Source organism: Oncorhynchus keta, chromosome 29 (genome assembly GCF_023373465.1).
Source record: "Oncorhynchus keta strain PuntledgeMale-10-30-2019 chromosome 29, Oket_V2, whole genome shotgun sequence".
Taxonomy (NCBI): domain Eukaryota; kingdom Metazoa; phylum Chordata; class Actinopteri; order Salmoniformes; family Salmonidae; genus Oncorhynchus; species Oncorhynchus keta.
In genome coordinates, this window is record NC_068449.1 from 21551239 (window position 1) to 21573481 (window position 22243).

Sequence of the window (22243 nt, forward strand, 5' to 3'; positions counted from 1 at the left end):
AGATGATCCTGTTGAGGCTATGGAATTAGATGGTGACAGTCAGTGCATGTATGTCAGTGCCTGTGTTCCATCCATGTTAACGCTAACACAGACATCTACAGGACTGATGTTCTGTGACGTTAGATTTGCGTGCTTTGGAAATGAAGTTGTTCCCATGAATAATAGGCTGCAGCAGTTCATAGCAAGGAGCCATTGCAGGTCTTCATCTATTCACATAGGAATATATTGTCTTGTAGGTGTCATATACTTCATACAGAATGTCTGAATGGTTGGAGAAATTGATAAAGGGAGAGGATGTTAACTTAGTTCAGGAACGCCTGGTTACTTAGACATTCTGCTAATCAATGCAGGCTGCAAACAGCTCCTCAATCCATCATCATGGTGGCAATAACAACATTGGATAAAAAGGGGATAATGTGCATGATTACTGCTTCCTGCTCTATAGGATAATGCTCTTCGTGTGTTCAACAGTTGAAATAAATCATGACTATGAAAGACTCAAAGCAACCTTGAATGTCTAGTGCTGAGCAGCTAGTGGCTTGTTGGATGTATTCAATCTCAATCCGATCCTCTAACCATTATAGTCTATGTTTGTTATGGATTACAATGCATCAGGTGGCCACACTTCAAGAAACAATAATTGTACTGACACTCACTTAGGCAAAATGTTGTTTTACTGATTTATACTACGTATGAAACTTTCATTTCATGCAATTTTGTACAGAATGTGCCATGATGCTCTCTCACTGCTGTTTCAGAATGCAGAGTTTCACAGCTCCTGCTTTCAGGACAACCATAATAACCTAGACAAACAGTTATTCAAATAAATAGGATAAGGCTTTTTTATAAAACTGTTCTTGGAAGCTTTTATCGTCCCTCTCTGTTCTACATACTCCAAAAATATGAATGTGTCAAATGATGTAATCCTCTCTCTTTCTCTGCCTGACACATGATTACAAATGCTTACTCCAATCTGATACACATTATTACTCAACTGGAGAGGAATATGATTGTAGCCTTGTGAACTTAGATTATGAAAATCCTTAGTTAAGCAGAATTAATGATCCTGTAAAGAGGGAGAGAGCGAGGGAGTGAGAGCGACAGAGAGAGAGAAACAGAGAGAGAGAAACAGAGAGAGAGAGAGAGAGATGTAGTGGGATGGATATTGAATGGAGGTCATGTATAATCCCTTACGGTATCTTTTTAAGCCGTACGTGAGTACACAGGACTGGCAAGTCTGACCAAAGCACACTATGTGGCTAATGTTGTCTTAGCTGTGCAAATGGTCAAGGTTTTAACCATAGTAGCCTAATGAATTCAATAACAGGCTTATTGCACATTACCTATGCGCAACACACTATGTACCTATTATAATTATTGTTTACAGTCTCTGACTCACCAATGTCCTGAACACCACTGAGTATCTATACCTTATCAGCAGAAGGCTGTACGATGCCTGATTATACATGACTGTCGTCAGGACATTTTGCCACTTTCACTCACAGGCCTGACATTTTTCTTGGCTTAGTCAGCTAGTTTATATTCACCTCACTGTGCTGCATTACTGCCAGGGCTTTGTTATCTGCCTGTATTGTGACAGGTGTTGTCACCTGAGAGAAGAGCAAACATTTTGGGGAATGTCATAATGGTAATAATAAACTGACCGTGTTTTTCACCCTGAACCAAGTGAATACATTGCTGTGGGGAACTGTTAATCAAATATGATGGGATATTTGGCCAACCTGGGTAAATGAGTGTATATTATGAATAGTCTATGACATTGATGATTGCCCTTTCATCTAACTCCCCTCTGCTCCCTGTGTCGGTGCAGCCTCCTGAGCCTAGGACACAGCAGTCATGGAGGAGGGATCCAGAGACCAGGGACAACAGTGTGTGGGGACAACAGATCCCGAGGAGGACTCTCCCAACACGATCATCTACAGAAAGGTATGTGTCTGTATGCTCTCTGACAGCCCATATAGCAAGATATAGGGCAATTTGATCATTTACAAGATGGTACAGTTTCTATAGGTAAGCACCCAATGTAGTTATCCATTGGAAGCGAATTCATTTGAGTGTTTCTGAAGCAGATTGGTACAGAATCTCACAGTGGTTTCTGACACCTCAGTGTTTTATCTCTCAATGTCTATAACACATTACATGTCAATGTCTGAGTATGACAGGGAGAGGCCTACGCACAGGCAGGTGATGAAACATGTTCTCAACCCTCTCTGTGTGTGTCTGTCAGAGACAGCCATTGATGTGACCCACACTGGCCACCACACACTTTCTCTGGCAGACTGTCTGTACTCTGCAACCTTCAAAAGTTTTAATAAGCTCCCCATCAGTGTGGGTTTGTGGAAGAAAAGGTCCTTTTCTGTGTCAGGGGTAATTATATAATCCCTATGGCACTTGAGTCTCAATGCCTGTGCTTCGATTGGAGAAGAGAGAGCAGAGGGTGAGTGGCATCTTTGGTAATAATGTAGTAGGACTCACAGGAGTGGCTGCTCCTCCAAGGGTGGGCTCGTCTGCTTTCTCTGGAGCCGCTCATAAAGAGGTTGTTATCTTCCCTCTCAGCTGTACAGCTTGCTCGGCACAGGCAGGCCCACTCAAAAACCTGCTTCTGATCATCTTAAACTAATCTCCAAACTAGTCCCTATGTGCTGATGATTGCAAAACTAAAGCAAAGAGTTGACAGATCCAGTCCCGATTCCATTCTGTTATTTTTGTCCTTTTTGCTAATGACTCTGCAATAGTGGGTAGAGAAAAACAAATGATTTGAGAAGAGAAATGGAGCCATTGGACGATTGATGATGATATTGTTCAGGGAAAAAAATGTCACTGATTGAACTTCTTTCTCTAATGTCTGTCTGAAAATGAGTATGATTATAGGAGGATAATGAGTATAATGAGCTTGTGCCATGTTCAGTGCTGAAATAAGGTTCCTAGAATGAGCTTCCACTTCCCCGGGCCACCTGGAAGAGCAGTTTGAACATAAGCAGGCTTAATGTAGTTGAATGTGGTCACACACCATGAAGATTGAAGCAAAAGTAGACAACGTTATCTCCTAGAGCAGTGGTTCCCAAATTGTGGGTTGGGACCAACTTGTGGGTTGAGACCAACTTGTGGGTTGAGGCAGGTGTCCAGAAGGCCTTCGGAATGTATTCAGACCCCTTGACTTTTTCCACATTTTGTTACGTTACAGCCTTATTCTAACATGGATTAAAACATAATAATTATCATCAATCTACACACAATACCCCATAATGACAAAGGTCTGAATACTTTCCGAAGGCACTGTATATTATTATTATATATATTTTTAAATAGCCTATAATCTTTGAGAATTTACAATCACCATAATAAATTCTAGACTAAGGGTGAAAGTAAGCCTGTACCGTCAGGGTAGGCATTCCGGAAAAATAAATAGTGGGGGTCAGCAGTGGACACATCAATTCAGGTGTAGGCCTAATTACAATCGTAAGGTGCTTGTACAGGTGTCTCTTTCCATTCATCAAATTGCGGGTGCACAGTGCACTGTTTGGTGGAGCGTGCGTGGGTAGCCTACAGGAGTGCCTCTCTGAAGTGATTGTTTGACAATCAGATGGAAACATCATGATTAGAGCTGTTGCGTGACCGCATATAACTGCATTAATGTTTCTGGACCCCAGGACGAGTAGCTGCTGCCTTAATGTTTCTGGACCGCAGGACGAGTAGCTGCTGCCTTAATGTTTCTGGACCGCAGGACGAGTAGCTGCTGCATTAATGTTTCTGGACCCCAGGACGAGTAGCTGCTGCCTTAATGTTTCTGGACCGCAGGACGAGTAGCTGCTGCCTTAATGTTTCTGGACCCCAGGACGAGTAGCTGCTGCCTTAATGTTTCTGGACCCCAGGACGAGTAGCTGCTGCATTAATGTTTCTGGTTTGCTGCCTTAATGTTTCTGGACCGCAGGACGAGTAGCTGCTGCATTAATGTTTCTGGACCCCAGGACGAGTAGCTGCTGCCTTAATGTTTCTGGACCCCAGGACGAGTAGCTGCTACCTTAATGTTTCTGGACCCCAGGACGAGTAGCTGCTGCCTTAATGTTTCTGGACCCCAGGACGAGTAGCTGCTGCCTTAATGTTTCTGGACCCCAGGACGAGTAGCTGCTGCCTTAATGTTTATGGACCCCAGGACAAGTAGCTGCTGCCTTAATGTTTCTGGACCCCAGGATGAGTAGCTGCTGCATTAATGTTTCTGGACCCCAGGACGAGTAGCTGCTGCCTTAATGTTTCTGGACCCCAGGACGAGTAGCTGCTCCCTTAATGTTTCTGGACCCCAGGACGAGTAGCTGCTCCCTTAATGTTTCTGGACCCCAGGACGAGTAGCTGCTGCCTTAATGTTTCTGGACCCCAGGACGAGTAGCTGCTACATTAATGTTTCTGGACCCCAGGACGAGTAGCTGCCCCCTTAATGTTTCTGGACCCCAGGACGAGTAGCTGCTACCTGAATGTTTCTGGACCCCAGGACGAGTAGCTGCTGCCTTAATGTTTCTGGACCCCAGGACGAGTAGCTGCTGCCTTAATGTTTCTGGACCCCAGGACGAGTAGCTGCTGCCTTAATGTTTCTGGACCCCAGGACGAGTAGCTGCTGCCTTAATGTTTCTGGACCCCAGGACGAGTAGCTGCTGCCTTAATGTTTCTGGACCCCAGGACGAGTAGCTGCTGCCTTAATGTTTCTGGACCCCAGGACGTGTAGCTGCTGTCTTAATGTTTCTGGACCCCAGGACGAGTAGCTGCTCCCTTAATGTTTCTGGACCCCAGGATGAGTAGCTGCTGCCTTAATGTTTCTGGACCCCAGGACGAATAGCTGCTACCTTAATGTTTCTGGACCCCAGGACGAGTAGCTGCCCCCTTAATGTTTCTGGACCCCAGGACGAGTAGCTGCTGCCTTAATGTTTCTGGACCCCAGGACGAGTAGCTGCTGCCTTAATGTTTCTGGACCCCAGGACGAGTAGCTGTTGCCTTAATGTTTCTGGACCCCAGGACGAGTAGCTGCTACCTTAATGTTTCTGGACCCCAGGACGAGTAGCTGCTCCCTTAATGTTTCTGGACCCCAGGACGAGTAGCTGCTGCCTTAATGTTTCTGGACCCCAGGACGAATAGCTGCTACCTTTATGTTTCTGGACCCCAGGACGAGTAGCTGCCCCTTAATGTTTCTGGACCCCAGGACGAGTAGCTGCTGTCTTAATGTTTCTGGACCCCAGGACGAGTAGCTGCTGCCTTAATGTTTCTGGACCCCAGGACGAGTAGCTGCTACCTTAATGTTTCTGGACCCCAGGACGAGTAGCTGCTCCCTTAATGTTTCTGGACCCCAGGACGAGTAGCTGCTGCCTTAATGTTTCTGGACCCCAGGACGAATAGCTGCTACCTTAATGTTTCTGGACCCCAGGACGAGTAGCTGCCCCCTTAATGTTTCTGGACCCCAGGACGAGTAGCTGCTACCTTAATGTTTCTGGACCCCAGGACGAGTAGCTGCTGTCTTAATGTTTCTGGACCCCAGGACGAGTAGCTGCTACCTTAATGTTTCTGGACCCCAGGACGAGTAGCTGCTGCCTTAATGTTTCTGGACCCCAGGACGAGTAGCACAATGTCAGTAAACTCCTCTTATGCACTCTGGACATGCGTTGGTAGTACCCAACTCGGTAATGACCTTCAGGTTGCTAATGGCCTGGTACTCAGGGCTCTACTGTCCCTCTAACCACTCTGACATCAATGCAAATTCAATTGAAAATCACATCAAACACTTATTAAAACAGTAGGCCTATAGTACTTTTTAAATTCACCTCCCTGTGATAATCAAGTTGAAGAAAGAAGTTCAACAACAGGTTGAAACTGAGTGGAAAACATGGTCATTGTGGATGTTGTTTCAAAGCCAATCACAAGGAAATGGATGTTAGGGTTTATGTATACACATAGTCCGTAAAAAAATGAATTAAAATAATAATTGTCCCCTTATACAATACATAGCCTACTGCATATTATGCACAGCAGTAAAAAATAATAAAAATAAACTGATTTCAGATGTCTATGTTACATAATTGGTCTAGCCTATTCTCCAAAATTAAACAAATTATAGTAATCGCCTTTGAGTGTGGACTGTATTATTATTATGGATGGACTGGTTATCTTGTGCTATACTTCAAACTTTATATTCATGATACTGGGAGAGAACGTATAGGCCTAAACAATGATGTAGGTTCATTGATTTTGCAAGCCTACAATTTTATTGAATTTGTATTTGATTTTGAATAGCCTAGTAATAGGGCATTTTTTATATATTCATAATTAATAGGCTGACACATTACCTTTAGCTACTTAATAATATCTCACCCCATGTGTTTCCATCTCTTCCTCTCTCCTTCATTCCTTTCTCCAACGTACAGAGAGAGGGGCTGTCAACAGTTTAATTAAATATGTTTTGTTGTGAAAATATGTTACTATCGATGTTCCCGAACCGATTTCACAAGGTTTCCCAAATAAATCACTGGGTAGCTGTCACCTTCTGACCTTAGTTCCTTTATTTTGTCTTTGTGTTAGTATGGTCAGGGCGTGATTTGGGGTGGGCAGTCTGTTTGTTTTCTAGGTTGTGTTTATGTGTTTGGCCTGGTATGGTTCTCAATCAGAGGCAGGTGTCGTTCGTTGTCTCTGATTGAGAATCATACTTAGGTAGCCTTTTCCCACCTGTGTTTTGTGGGTGAATGTTTTCTGTTTAGTGTATGTCACCTTTCAGAACGGTTTTGTTTCATTCTCCGTTGTTATTTTGTTTAGTGTTCTGAAGAAATAAATGAACATGGACGCGTACCACGCTGCATGTTGGTCCGATCCCTCCTACTCCTCCCCAGACGAGGACGATGAACGTTACAGTAGCTGCAGGAACGGGGTTGGAGAGCCCATGGCATACAACATTTTGGCGAAAAATCACCTGTCGAGCAGCGAGAGGCTGCATGCTCCTCAAGCAGTGGTGGATGCATGGAGTGATAGAAACTGAGTAGCATAAAACAGGAACCAGCCGGCAGAGCGGCCTCCATTCACTATTGGAGTGCATATGGATGACATGTCTTTTTTCCCCTGCCCCTGTTCTTGCCCATTTGATAATGGGTCATTCTATATCGAAACTAATTTTACATGTTAGTAAAGACAAGATTACACTTAGAATATTGAAAATATGATCACTTGATGAGAGAACAGCTTTGCAGCCTGAGGCAAGCAACAGAGCGCAAGCTTTTTTTAATACTTTCTCAAATCATCAACAGCCTATAGTCACATCATGCAGCCCATATATGTTTTGATTTCTAAGCCCTTCTATGGTTTGTATCATTCAAGTTGCAAAATAACTCTAAATATAGTGTATAAGACCTGTTTCAAATGGTCACTTTTACGCTTAACATACAGTTGAAGTCGGAAGTTAACGTACACCTTAGCCAAATACATTTAAACTCAGTTTTTCACAATTCCTGACATTAAATCCTAGTAAAAATGCCCTGTCTTAGGTCAGTTAGAATCACCACTTTATTTTAAGAATGTGAAATGTCAGAATAACAGTAGAGAGAATTATTATTTCAGCTTTTATTTATTTCATCACATTCCCAGTGGGTCAGAAGTTTACATACACTCAATTAGTGTTTGGCAGCATTGCCTTTAAATTGTTTAACTTGGGTCAAACGTTTCAGGTAGCCTTCCAAAAGCTTCCCACAATAAGTTGGGTGAATTTTGGCCCATTCATCCTGACAGAGCTGGTAAAACTGAGTTAGGTTTGTAGGCCTCCTTGCTCACACACGCTTTTTCAGTTCTGCCCACAAATTCTCTCTATGATTGTGTTCAGGGCTTTGTGATGGCCACTTCAATACCTTGACTTTGTTGTCCTTAAGACACTTTTCTATAACTTTGTAAGTACGCTTGGGGTCATTTGCGACCAAGCTTTAACTCCCTGAGTGATGTCTTGAGATGTTGCCTCAATATATCCACATCATTTCCCTGCCTTATGATGCCATCTATTCTGTGAAGTGCACCAGTCCCTCTCTTTTTCCTCCAAACATAACGATGGTCATTATGGCCAAACAGTTCTATTTTTGTTTCATCAGACCAGAGGACATTTCTCAAAAAAGTACGGTCTTTGTCCCCATGTGCTCTTTTATGGCTGTTTTGGAGCAGTGGCTTCTTCCTTGCTGAGTGGTCTTTCAGGTTATGTCGATATAGGACTCGTTTTACTGTGGATACAGATACTTTTGTACCTGTTTCCTCCAGCATCTCCAGCTGTTGTTTTGGGATTGATTTGCACTTTTCGCACAAAAGTACTTTCATCTCTAGGAGACAGAACGCGTCTCCTTCCTGAGCGGTATGACGGCTGCGTGGTCCCATGGTATTTATACTTGTGTACTATTGTTTGTACAGATGAACGTGGTACCTTCAGGCATATGGAAATTACTCCCAAGGATGAACCAGACTTGTGGAGGTCTACAATCTTTTTTTCTTCCCATGATGTCAAGCAAAGAGGCACTGAGTTTGTAGGTAGGCCTTGAAATAGATTCACAGGTACACCTCTAATGACTCAAATTATGTCAATTAGCATATCAGAAGCTTCTAAAGCCATGACATAATTCTCTGGAATTTTCCAAGCTGTTTAAAGGCACAGTCACCTTAGTCTATGTTAACTTCTGACCCACTGGAATTGTGATACAGTGAATTATAAGTGAAATAATCTGCCTGTAAACAATTGTTGGAAAAATTACTTGTGTCATGCACAAAGTAGATGTCCTAACCGACTTGCCAAAACTATAGTTTGTTAACAAGAAATTTGGGGTGGTTGAAAAACGAGTTTTAATGACTCCATCCTAAGTGTATGTACACTTCCAACTTCAACTGTAGCCACTCCGAAATGGGAAAAATATCCATTATTTTTTATTCAGTTAAGTTCAATTATATATATTTTTACCATAAAATAATTTAATATAAAATAATGTTGTGGGATTTCTAAGCAGATCTTTGCTAAATGAACAAGCCTACAGCCTATGGCATGGCACATAGCCAGATAACATACTGTACTCCAACTCATATTCTGTTCTTCTGAAATACATGTTCTTCATATCATAATATTTTTTTTAGACCTGACTAAAATAAACAATGTATTTATTATTGTGATGGTGTATATTGAATAGATTTTTGACTTGTATAAATGCAGATGTTGCAAAGGTGCACATCAGAGGCTTGTATGCATGGAGGCTTGTAGATGTTAAATGTGTTTATGTTAATTAACCATCAATTACTGTGATACCGGCAGTCTTTTGCATGACAATAATTGGCTGACAAAACTTCATGACTACCACAGACCTAATAATTGATTTAGTGTTTGTTTTTATGCCACAGTACACGGTAAAACGTGTTAACAGTTATAAGACAAATCTTTACTAGGCCTTCTAGACCCACAGAGATCATATTCAATTAATAGGGATTTTACATGTAATTCTATGATTACACCTGTAAAAAAAGAGAGTCCTCTATCGGTATGAAATGTAATCGACTTTCACTCCTGAGCTTGACAACTAGGCCCCGATTGATTTTGTTATAATGTTTGAGCATTAGAACATAGCATTCACCATCTCAAAGTGTGTAGAATTGCAGGAAATTGGATTTAAAACTACATTAAATTGAGGGCTTCAAAAGGTCTTGCCCAGGGCCCAGACACAATTCAGCTCCCTGTCATGCCCACCACGTAAGACCCTTTTTGATACAGAAAAAACCCTGCATTGTTACAAATAATATCATTATTATATAGTAAATGTCTTAAAATTGGTCACAAGAGCCCATACTCAAATCTACATTCAGTTAAATGTTTTTAACAAGAGGGTATTGTTAATATATTGTTTACTTTTCTTTGGTCTGGGTTTGTTTTTTCACCACTCAACCCTCATGGTGGGTTGCGACTCAGAAGACATCTCAATTGGTGGGTCACAAAGTCAAATAGTTTAGGAACCCCTGTCCTACATTACGACATCTACACACTTCAATGTCATAAATATTCACCCTCCGTAGATTGCAGACAGCTTTTTCAGCCTCTGATTGTTCCTGGCAGATGTACTCTGACAGTAAATCGTTGCCTGGCCTGAAGGCTGCCAATGCTTCCCGATGATGGCCTCAGTAATCACATTAGAAATGTATTTTTCATGCTCCTTATTCGGCTTCCTTTTGAGCTGCAGGCATTCAAATCAAATCAGTCAATCAAATCAAATTGTATTTGTCACATGCTTTGTGAACAGCAGGTGTAGACTAACAGTGACATGCTTACGGGTCCTTTTCCAACAATGCAGAATTAAAGACAAAAAAGTAGAGGGTGCTCGGCTCCAGTGATGTACTGGGCCATACTCACTACCCTCTAAAGCGCCTTGCAGTTGCCGTACCACGCATTGATACAGCCGGTCGAGATGCTCTCAGTGGTGCAACTGTATAACTTTTTGAGGATCTGGGGGCCTATAACAAATCTTTTCAGCCTCCTAAGGGTGAAGACGCACTTCTTCACAACTGTGTGTGTATGTGTGTATCAGCCATGTTCATTTCTTGTGATGTGGACATTGAGGAACTTGAAGTTTTCGACCCGCTCCACTACAGCCTCAACGATGTGCTCGCCCCTCTGTTTCCTGTAATCCAAGATCAGCTCCTTTGTCTTGCTGACGTTGAGGGAGAGGTTGTTGTCCTGGCACCACACTGCCAGGTCTCTGACCTCTTCCCTATAGGCTGCCTCATCGTCGTCTGTGATCAGTCCTACCATCGTCGTGTTGTCAGCAAACTTGATGATGGTGTTGGAGTCTTGCGCTGCCACGCAGTCGTAGGTGAACAGGGAGATTAAGCAAACACCCCTGAGGGGCCCCCGTGTTGTTGGTCAGTGTGACGGATGTGTTGTTGTCTACCCTTACCACCTGGGGGTGGCCCGTCCAGAATCCAGTTGCGGAGGGAGGTGTTCAGTCTCAAGGTCCCAAGTTTGGTGATGAGCTTGGAGGGGACTATAGTGTTGAATGCTGAGCTGTAGTCAATGAACAGCATTCTTGCATAGGTATTCCTTTTGTCCAGGTGGGAAAGGGCAGTGTGGAGTGCAATAGAGATTGCATCATCTGTGGGGCTGTTGGAGCGGTATGCTTATTGGAGTGGGTCCAGTGTGTCTGGGATGATGGGGTTGATGTGAGCCATGACCAGCCTTCAAAGCATTTCATGGCTATAGATGTGAGGGCTATGGGGTGATAGTCATTTAGGCAGGTTAACTTGGCGTTCTTGGGCACAAGGACTATAGTGGTCTGCTTGAAACAAGTTGGTATTACAGACCGGGTCAGGGAGAAGATGTCACTGAAGACACTTGCCAGCTAGTCAGCACATGCTTTGAGTTGTTCTCTGATGACAACCGTGGTGCAGCGGTCTACCACACTGCATCTCAGTGCTAGAGGTGTCACTACAAACCCTGGTTCGATTCCAGCCTGTATCACAACCGGCCGTGATTGGGAGTCCCATAGTGCGGCGCACAATTGGTCCAGCATCGTCTGGGTTAGGCCGGGGTAGGCCATCATTGTAAATAAACATTTGTTCTTAACTGACTTGCCTAGTTATATAAAAATGTTTAAACATACTGCCTTCTGGTGCTATAGAAATGGACTGTGTGTGTGTTTCCATGGAAATGCTTATTCAATGTTGTTTTTCTAGGACCTTACATGTTCTAAAGGAGCTGTCATGTTGCAGAAAAGCGCCCGGGGCTGTGCCATTGATTATATTTTAAAGTGGACATTGTAAGCGTTTTAAATAATACTCCTCTATCACTTTGAAGTACTATGTTTTGACAGGTAGCTTGTGCTAAAACAGAGATGCAGTGTTGCAGTTGAGGTGGTGAAGGACTCTATCCCAGCCCCCCGGCATGCTAATGGTCCTCTGGGCAGGCAGCCTGGCATAGTCAGTGTGAGATGATGCTGGAGCTGCTGAGGTAAGACCAGATGGTCATCAATACGCTCTGCCACCTGGGAATAGGCAAGGACCATCGTCCCCTAATCCTGGTCGCACATCAGCCTGGAAAAAATGTATTATCCTAACGCAAAGAGCAACAGACAGTTACAGTACAGCCCACTAGGTATGAAATCATCATGAGGGGTTTTCACCCCAGTCTCTGTAGCTGGGAAGATGAAGCTGTAGTACATGGGGCCGTTCACTGCATGGACATTAGTGTCATGTCTAAGCCTGTCTTTTGTTGAGAGTGAGTTGTAATAATATTAACCTGGATGTGCAGTTAGACGAAACTGACTGTGATGACTACACAGAAAGTGGAGAATGCCTGTCCCGGTCTGGTCTTAACAGCGTTGTATTGAATCTCAGAGAGGAATTGTTGAAGCAAAACAAGGCAATAACTGTGGCACACTTTAGAGAGAGCTCGATATGTAGTGGATGCACACACACACACACACACACATACTATTTTGCTATCCTTGTGGGGACCAAACAATTGATTCCCATTCAAAATCCCATTTCCTAACCCCAAACTTAATCCGTAACCCTAACTCTAACCCTAAACCTAACCCTAATTGTAACCCCCAACCCTAAACCTAACCCCTAAGCTTAAAATAGCCGTTTTCCTTGTGGAGACTGGCAAAGGAGTCGGGCCACAGCTCAGCTCCAACGGGGTAAAGCTCATTAACTATTAATAGACAAGTCAGATATCCAGTCCCCAGGACAAATTGTTCCTTGTTCTTCTGTGACACTGCCCCAGGTCTGGGTTCTTCTCTGTGGTGGTGGCTTGCTGTATAAACCGCAAATTGTTACTCAGGGACTCATGGGACTTATGGCATGCTTTCTCTCTCTGCCTAGGAGAATCATGTGTTGGTCCTGTATTTCATCTGTTTCTAATCAAGTGTGGGATATGAATGTTGTTATGTATCCTAATTGTACCTGAATTGTGAGTGTATAGATGTGCTTTGCATGGTGGTATCAACCTCCAGCCCAGATGCTTTTTGAACAGTGTGTTGATTGTGAGTGACTAACACAGAAAATGAGTCCTGCTGAGCCCGAGTTGATGAGGCAATTTGTTGTGCCAACGCCTGTTGGGCATTCTGAGAGTAATGTTTCATTACAGCTCCATTCTCTGTGGCTCCACTGTGCAGAAAGCACACCCTGCCTAAAGTTAGTGTTCCAACACAACACATACAGTAGCCTACTCTATGTACTTTCTAAAATACAGCTATTTTCAATGGGAATGTTCTTTTGCTTGATGGATGTACTCTTCAGGCTGATTTAAAGAAGTACTCCAGACATTAAAAAAAAAAAAAGTTTACTGTTGAAAAGCAATATCCCAAGTAGAAATACAGTAAAGTACACATGCTAAAGGGTACAACAATATGTTTTCATCAAAATAGTGTTTTTTTTAGATATAACTGCAAACTTCAAGGAGCAGGGAGGACATTGGTGGGAAGTCATGCGATGTCATGATTTACCTAGACCATCTTTTGAGATGTGCCTTTTGTTAAGTAAATTCGGTGTTAAATTAGGTGAAAAGGAGACTGGAGTGACACTTTTAGCCTGTGTCCTTAGAGTGAGAAGATATAAACATAATGTGTACTTCAACTGATATATTAGTCTCAGTCAAGTAATGCTGCTGATATGTTAGCCATCTGTTATGTTTTACCAGCCCTCTGAGACGTAAAACTCATTACTGTTCAGTACACATGATGAAACATGTTTACAACATATTACACAGCAGATTCAATTTGGACTATATAGCTGTAATCATACTGTCTATTGTCTCTTCGGTGCAACAAAAGTCGCACAGTACATGTCAGATATATACTGGTTCTCTCTCTCTCTCTCTCTCTCTCTCTCTCTCTCTCTCTCTCTCTCTCTCTCTCTCTCTCTCTCTCTCTCTCTCTCTCTCTCTCTCTCTCTCACCCCCCTCTCTCTCTCTCTCTCTCTCTCTCTCTCTCTCTCTCTCTCTCTCTCACACCCCTCTCTCTCTCTCTCTGCCTTCCCTCATCTCTACCCCTCTGTCCAACTCTCTCTCTCTCATTGTCTATTCCTTCACTCTCATTCTCTTACACTCTATTCCTCTGCTTATTGCACATGAATAATTGAAGCTCATTTCAAGCGTTCCATTTTTAGAGAAATATCGTGTCGATTGGGACGTCATTCCTCTCCTTTCTTTTATTCATGTGCACCACATTTATTCTCATCAGTTGGTATTTTTATCCCTTGATGTGACACATAAATGTGGAGAGTTTGGGAGGAAAATAATGACTGGATATATTTACATTTTTGGAATATATTTTAGTTTGTTGTGTCCTCAAAAGTAGAATTGTTAATTAAATTGAACTGAGCTATGCAATCAATCAGGGAATGACAGACCGGAAAGTATACATCTCTCATACAGCAGCTAGTGCCAAACATACTGTATTACTCCTCACTCAGCAACAGCTCCTACCCACTGATGAACAGGAGACTGTATAGAGAGCGGCCCTCACCTCACCTTACCTTACCCCTCATCACATGTCCATTATCTCACCACAGGAAGGACTTGGCACAGTTTGGGATTGTTGATTTTGTACCTTTAGCTGTGAGAGACACAGGCAGGCATGCTCTCCACTGGAGCAGGTCTGAGGATAGAAGTGTGCCTGCCTGTCTGCCTGCCTGCCACCGACCATGACTCATTCGCCAATCACCGTCAAGTGCCTCTGGGAGACTGGAGGATAGTGGAGGATATCTGAATACTCCAAAAGACTCTCCCCATCATAGGTGTCCACTGGCTCCTCTTCACGGTTCCTGTATGCAGTTTAGATAACACGGTCCAAATGGACACATTGGTTATCAACTCTACTGCTGGGTATGAGGCCTCCTGCTACTTTATCAAGCATGAATGGTTTTACAAGCGTGTCCACTGGTGCCAAGGCAGGCCTATCAGAAGTGCTGGTATGGTGTCACTCATACGGTTGTACTAAAGCTTGTGTATCGAGGCCAGGCTGGGTCTCTAAACTCTCTGCATATTTCACTTTTGATACTGTTAAACTATAAAGGCCAAACTACACAAACTGTAGTTAACTCAAACTGTTACATAACAGTAACGCTCCCTTTCTTTAGTAAGTAATGGACTTTCTGAAAGTTATTTTACCCATCCAAATGATAATAATGCAGATAGCCAAAAACGAATCCTGGAGGTCTTGTATTTGATCAGCCACAGTATGTGGGTATACTGTGTGAAAATGATTATTCACCACTCAATAGTGAAAACGCTGTGATGGAAATGAAGGGCTTTGCTCCAGCTAGCTAGGGGAAATCCTCTCAGTGTGGATTCTGTCTCTCCTCTCGCTGTCTGTACTGGTACTCCCACTCAACTGCAGTCAAAAGGAGCACATTAAATAGAGACACAGGCACACGAGATGTTTATCGTGCTCATTAGGGCAGATTCATGGGGTTCCATATGTGGACATACGGTGATGCAGGGCTCCCCGCAGGCAGGGCACCGCTGTGAGCTTGGCAGGGGGAAGGTTGGCAGGAGGGTGTAGGGAGGGATCAGGCGCCACGCTGCCCCACTTCTGCATGCTCCACAACCCCCCTGCGTCGCACCTCACCCATTGCAGGCGGAAAATACAGCTTAGAACTCCATAGTAGCGTAAACAGAACATGTCTTACACATCATCACACAGTAGATTACTCCAGAAACTGGGTGTGCAGATCACTGATGACAACCCACCTCATAGGGTTAGAGTTGAAGATGATTTTTAGCCATATATCAATCAGTTGAAATGCAATCAGGTGGGCTTTGAAATCTTTTATGACGCTGATCGACAATGATTCCCCTGTCCTTTTGTGTGTGTGACGTGTAAACAGAATAGCTGCTCTCGACATCTCTCTGCCTGCCTAGAGGTGAAAGGACCGAATCCTCCCTGGTCTGACATTGTGACATGTCTGACAGGCAGGCGTGTGACTGGCAGGCCTCTCACTGTGGCGCTGCGGTGCTGCTGACACAGTGAATTAAGAGCTGGACTACAGAGTTGGACCATCCATTAGATCATCAGTCTGTGGCCATTTATTCGTTCTATCAGAGAAGTAGAGCAACGTGAGGCTCAATGGACCTGCCACAGTCAAACTAAACACTTATTCTATTGTATTCTACCAGTCAGTGTTTGGTTCTTCTAGCAATCTCTCGGCATTCGGTTCCAGCTTCAAATGAAGCACTGGCTTCGATAGATACACATTCAAACCTCTGGAGGTGTTTCTAAAGAAATGCTCCTCTTCTTCCACCGTCCCACATTTTGCTCTCACTCGTCTGCTTTGTGAGGGGAGTGTTTTTGTTAAATGCTCCAGTAGATTTTCACACTGTATACTGTTTCTGTGTTGGGCTCGCAGCCACTGATGCGTGGTTCTGTGGACTACACATTCTGTCTCCTCAGAGAAAAGCCACAGGGAAGAGGGGCTTGAGGAGGAATATGAGTTCACAGATAAACAACACAGGAGAATATAGTGACACATTCAATGTTGGGGTCAATCATGACAGTGGATGGCTGCTTTTTACAGCTGACAGATAGACAGTGTAGTGTTAGCCTGAAATAAATAAAAATAATATTGATGTGTTTCACTATTGTCACCAAATAAAGTCGGGGAGAGACAGTGTTGCTCATGTAAAACTCTTTCAGCAGTTAAACGTATCACCATCTGCTCTCCTTTTCTGTCTGTTTTGATGACAATCTGAGGCATACAGATGAGTTTTCCTCAAAATAGCATTTGAATCATCTCCATTTAGCACAAGTCATCAGGTCTGTAAGGTAATGATGGACTGTGGTGTTCCTGGACTGTTGGAGGGGCTTGTTAATTGCCTGTCTGATGAGGGTGAAGCAGGGATGAGTCACCCGCCCTTAATGTTAATCATCACAGCCAACTGATCTTCCTGGAGAGCCCTCAGAGGGCCAGACTATTGGCCTGGATTCAGAACATGGACCTGCATCAAAATAGCTTTTCAGGATTCACTGACAGCTCACCCAATTGGAACCATTCTGGTTTTTCTTCTTGTGTTTCTTGTTGTCAGAAAGCCACAGCTCAATGGCGGAATAGGCAATAAACTAAAGAAACAGGAACAAATACAACCTGGCTTGAATGTTCTCAATCATGTATCATTTTTAAGCTATTGTCCCAAAAACACAATATCACCATACCTAATCCAAATGGCTAAGCCAAGTTATAAGTTCAGAGAGGATTGACTACAGTTTTGTAACAACCAGTAGAAGTGGAGATTAGTCTTCATAAGGGCAGAGGGAAGACGGAAAGAGAGCCCTGAAGCTTTTAAGCTCACAATAATCATGGTAATCGATACGGCCCAGAGAAGAGTTAAGGCTATGCTGCAGTCAGATTGAAACATGAGAATAAGCAAATATGGTTATTCCCACGGTCTTATGCGGTACCAGAAATTGAGTTACCGACAAATGCGCATTTGTAAATATATGTGCATTTTTCATTGAGCAACGTTTTGGATTTTAACCTTTTTTTGTATGCTACTAATCCCCTGAGGGACTAATTGTCTCTGCGATGCTGTCACATACAGTGCATATTCACTGGGAAAATGGAGGAGAGAGCCTCTCCAGAACAGAGCAGCGCTGTAGGCTTTACTTTAAAGCCTGATAGATGTTGACTTCACAGCCCAAGCAGAGTAGCACTGTGTTAGAAGAACTGTGGAAACTAGGCCATGGAATCCCATTACAGACACACTGACCATTCTCTGACTGCCTGGGACTATGGTTACAGATGGTGGTTAGAGAATAATATGATTTAGCCAAGGTACTATGGTGCAAAATCTTATCTGGGACACATCAGAATCAGATTTAGAATCAGAATCACCTTTATTCGCCAAGTACATTTACACATACTCAGAATTGTAATATGGTGCTGCTAGTGATAGAAAAGATTTAATGTTAGAGACAGAATACAGACAACAGAGTTTCAATACATTATATTCAATTAGATAGAGTGAGCATAGAGCTATAAGCGAATGTGCAGATATACAAATGTACAGTGGGTATACGGTTGATATACAGTGGATGTACAAATGTACAGTATCAGTATGAATATACTGTACATTTTGTGATAAGCCCAATGTGTTCTGTTTGCTGAATACCACTGGCCAGACTACAGTTTGATCTGAAGCTACTGCAACTTAACATGCAGCTTCTACAAAAGGCACTGTATTCTGTGCCAAGACGACAGTACAACTGTTTTTCCAATTAAATGTCTGCAACACTCATGAACTTGTGCACAGCAGGATCCATCTAAACGTGCTTTGCATAACATTAGGTGATCTACATTTCAGCTCACTCTGGTTTAGGTAAATACTGGCCAACATTACTCAATATCACATTTAAGGGATGGGTTATCTCTACTATGAAACTTGACCCCCAGAAATGACAGGCCTCATTTCCACGGTCTGACAGGAGCATCAGCAAACACTACTGCTCTGGGGAGACTTTGACATTTCACATTTCCGAGGCACATATTTGCCTTTTTCTCTCTTTCATGTCCTTAATTCCTGGTGCATTAACAGCTTACCCGTGTTTTGGAGAGAAATATTCCAATTCCTTTCCTGAAATATGTCCTTCAGCAGGGGCCTTTGTAGAGGGAAATTACAAGATAATTGGGATGTTCAAAGTCCCGAGGCAGGTATTGCCAAGCAGTTCGCCTGCAAACTAACTCACTGAATTACAAGCAGCTGTCACGCTCAGATAGGACCAGCAGAGAGAGAAACACAGAAATGACATTTCACATCATTTTGAAATATAGTGGCAGGATATTAGATTACAAAGCATGGCTCATGTCTCAGTGAGTAGAGTCTTCAATAATGTAGGGGGTGTACTGGTCCAGTAGCAAATTCCACCTCCACTGACATTATAGTTTGTTATTTTTGTTCTCCACTGAAGTAAAATAATAAAAGATGAATAAGCAACTATACATTTGAGCATTTGGTTACTGCTGTGCTGCAGTCAACCACTCCACAAAAGTCTTGTTAACAAACTATAGTTTTTGCAAGTCGGTTAGGACATCTACTTTGTGCATGACACAAGTCATTTTTCCAACAATTGTTTACAGACAAATGATTTAACTTATAATTCACTGTATCACAATTCCAGTGGGTCAGAAGTTTACATTCACTAAGTTGACTGTGCCGTTAAACAGCTTGGAAAATGCCAGAAAATGGTGTCATGGCTTTAGAAGCTTCTGATAGGCTAATTGACATCATTCGAGTCAATTGGAGGTGTACCTGTGGATGTATTTCAAGGCCTACCTTCAAACTCAGTGCCTCTTTGCTTGACATCATGGGAAAATCAAAAGAAATCAGCGAAGACCTCAAAAAAAAATTGTAGACCTCCACAAGTCTGGTTCATCCTTGGGAGCAATTTTCAAATGCCTGAAGGTGCAACGTTCATCTGTACAAACAATAGTACGCAAGTATAAACACCTTGGGACCAGGCAGCTGTCATACCGCTCAGGAAGGAGACGCATTCTGTCTCCTAGAGCTGAACGTACTTTGGTGCGAAAAGTGCAAATCAATCCCAGAACAACAGCAAAGGACCTTGTGAAGATGCTGGAGGAAACATATACAAAAGTATCTATATCCACAGTAAAACGAGTCCTATATCGACATAACCTGAAAGGCCGCTCAACAAGGAAGAAGCCACTGCTCAAAAACCTCCATAAAAAAGCCAGACTATGGTTTGCAACTGCACATGGGGACAAACATCGTACTTTTTGGAGAAATATCCTCTCGTCTGATGAAACAAAAATAGAAGTTTGGCCATATTAAACCATCGTTATGTTTGGAGGAAAAAGGGGGAGGCTTGCAAGCCGAAGAACACCATCCCAACCCCCCCACGGGGGTGGCAGAATCATGTTGTGGGGGTGCTTTGCTGCAGGAGGGACTGGTGCACTTCGCAAAATAGATGGCATCATGAGGAAGAAAAATTATGTGGATATATTGAACCAACATCTCAAGACATCAGTCAGGAAGTTAAAGCTTGGTTGCAAATGGGTCTTCCAAATGGACAATAACCCCAAGCATATTTCCAAAGTTGTGGCAAAATGGCTTAAGGACAACAAAGTCAAGGTATTGGAGTGGCCATCACAAAGCCCTGACCTCAATCTCATAGAACATTTGTGGGCAGAACTGAAAAAGCGTGTGTGAGCAAGGAGGACTACAAAACTGACTCAGTTACACCAGCTCTGTCAGGAGGAATGGGCCAAAATTCATCCAACTTATTGTGGGAAGCTTGCAGAAGGCTACCCGAACGTTTTACCCAAGTTAAACATTTTAAAAGACACTGCATCGAAATAGTAATTGAGTGTATGTAAACTTCTGACCCACTGGGAAAGTGATGAAAGAAATATAAGCTGAGATACATCATTCTCTATACTGTTATTCTGACATTTCACATTCTTAAAATAAAGTGGTGATCCTAACTGACCTAAACAGGGAATTTTACGAGGATTAAATGTCAGGAATTGTAAAAAAAAAAAAAATTAAGTTTAAATGTATTTGGCTAAGCTGTATGTAAACTTCTGACTTCAACTGTATTATAACTATAATAAATCTTCCAAACAACATTGCTGATTTATTCCATCATTAGACCATCCCCCGATCACATAGACAGGCTACAGGGCTGTGTTACATGCTGCATGTAACGGATCCTATTATAAAACACTTGTTTTCACTCTCTGATTCAATCAAAGAGCCTCCCTGGCATCAAATACCTCCAGGCTTATTTGTGGTTATTAAAAGGCCATTAGAGAATAATAATGGGGACAGGTGGCCCTGCAGGGAGATGAGGACACGGTGACAAAGGCCAGTGGCACTGACACCTTCCCCTCTGTCTGTCAGGAGAACGAGGAGCCAGCCATGCCCTAGGCCCCGGGGAGGGGACAGACACAACCTCATCTGAGGTGAGCAATGCTAGTGACTCTAGTGCCCTGTGGCTCTACATGATGAGGCTCCCCTTTCCTTGTCACATGTGTTGCTGCCTAGCCTGTTCATATGGTTATCAACCATACAAGTGTGCAGGAACAGGAACACGTTTATCAAAGTGGGTAGAATGTCACCTCGCAAGGAAATATGAGGTTGTAAAACATTGTTCTGACCTCATTGTTGAATCCAGTGTTAGTGGGTTTTCTGAAAATAGTAGGTTGCTCCTTTCTCTCCCATATACTGTAAAGCACATTCTGCACATTGGTACATTGGTCCTGATGTTCTCATGTTGCTCTCAGACAACAGAGTGGGTTAGTAATAGTATCTATATGTCACTGAGGAAGCCAGTGGAAGCTTCCCCAAGTGATGCACTGGTACGTCTCTTTGGCTCTCACAGAACAGGCATTTTCAATTTGTTTCCCTGTTGTCAACGCAGCATCCTCTCCTCTTAAGAGCTTGTGAATGTTCGAGCAACACTCTGGAGGGCCAAACATAGGATTCAGGTAACAGGCACAGTGCTGCATAGAGGAGGACTGTCACACTCTGGGGGAAGGGAACGAGACCCCATAAAATCTAACAAGGCAGCAGCCACGACAGATAATGCATGTGTGTTTGAAAGGTCAAGGCCCTTACCTCACTGATTGCCTGTTCCTGAAGATGGAAGATGGCATCATTTTGGGATGTGGCAAGTGTGTATTTTTCTATGACAGGGACTGCAATTATGCAGTGTTGTCAGATTGTGCATGGTTCTTTCTCATGAGAGTTGTTTTAGTATGAAATAAGAACAGATGCCTTCATTGGTGACACAAGGAGAAAAAAAGAGAAAACCCTTTTAAATCAAGACGTTGGGAAAATGATTAGGATTCTATGGAGCATTTGGCAAACACACACACACACACGTGCGTGTGCATGTGCGTGTGTGTGCGTGTGTGTGATCTAACTTTCCTGTCTTTTTGGGTTCCAAAAACATCACTTGGATAGTAAAACAAGGGGGGAGTGGGGACATTTCGGCAGTCCCCAAAAGGAAAAAGGCTATTTTAGGCTTAGCAACAATGTGGTCCCCACTTGAATAGTAAAACAAGGGGGGAGTGGGGACATTTCGCCGGTCCCCAAAAGAAAAAGACTATTTTAGGCTTAGGGGTTAGGTTTAGGGCTAGGGTTACAATTAGGGTTCATTTAGAATTAGGGTTAGGGGTTAGGTTTAGGGCTAGGGTTAGGGTTAGGTTAAGGGTTAGGGTTAGGCTTAGAGTT

The 22243-nt window shown here is 43.0% G+C and overlaps 2 protein-coding genes across 7 annotated transcripts in view; both read left to right on the forward strand.

The window, feature by feature from the left end:
• The window catches only part of LOC127913625 (uncharacterized), a 168194-nt gene that overhangs the window by 95357 nt on the left and 50594 nt on the right, over positions 1-22243 (forward strand). The window lies entirely within an intron of this gene.
• LOC118362468 (regulator of G-protein signaling 6) overlaps positions 1-22243 on the forward strand; it is a 57590-nt gene that overhangs the window by 501 nt on the left and 34846 nt on the right. For all 6 annotated transcript variants that reach the window (XM_035742819.2, XM_035742820.2, XM_035742823.2 and 3 more), the window contains exon 2: positions 1832-1947. In XM_035742819.2, coding sequence (XP_035598712.1) covers positions 1858-1947 — 90 coding nt within the window. In that variant the 5' untranslated portion in view covers positions 1832-1857. The remainder of the gene's footprint in view (positions 1-1831; positions 1948-22243) is intronic.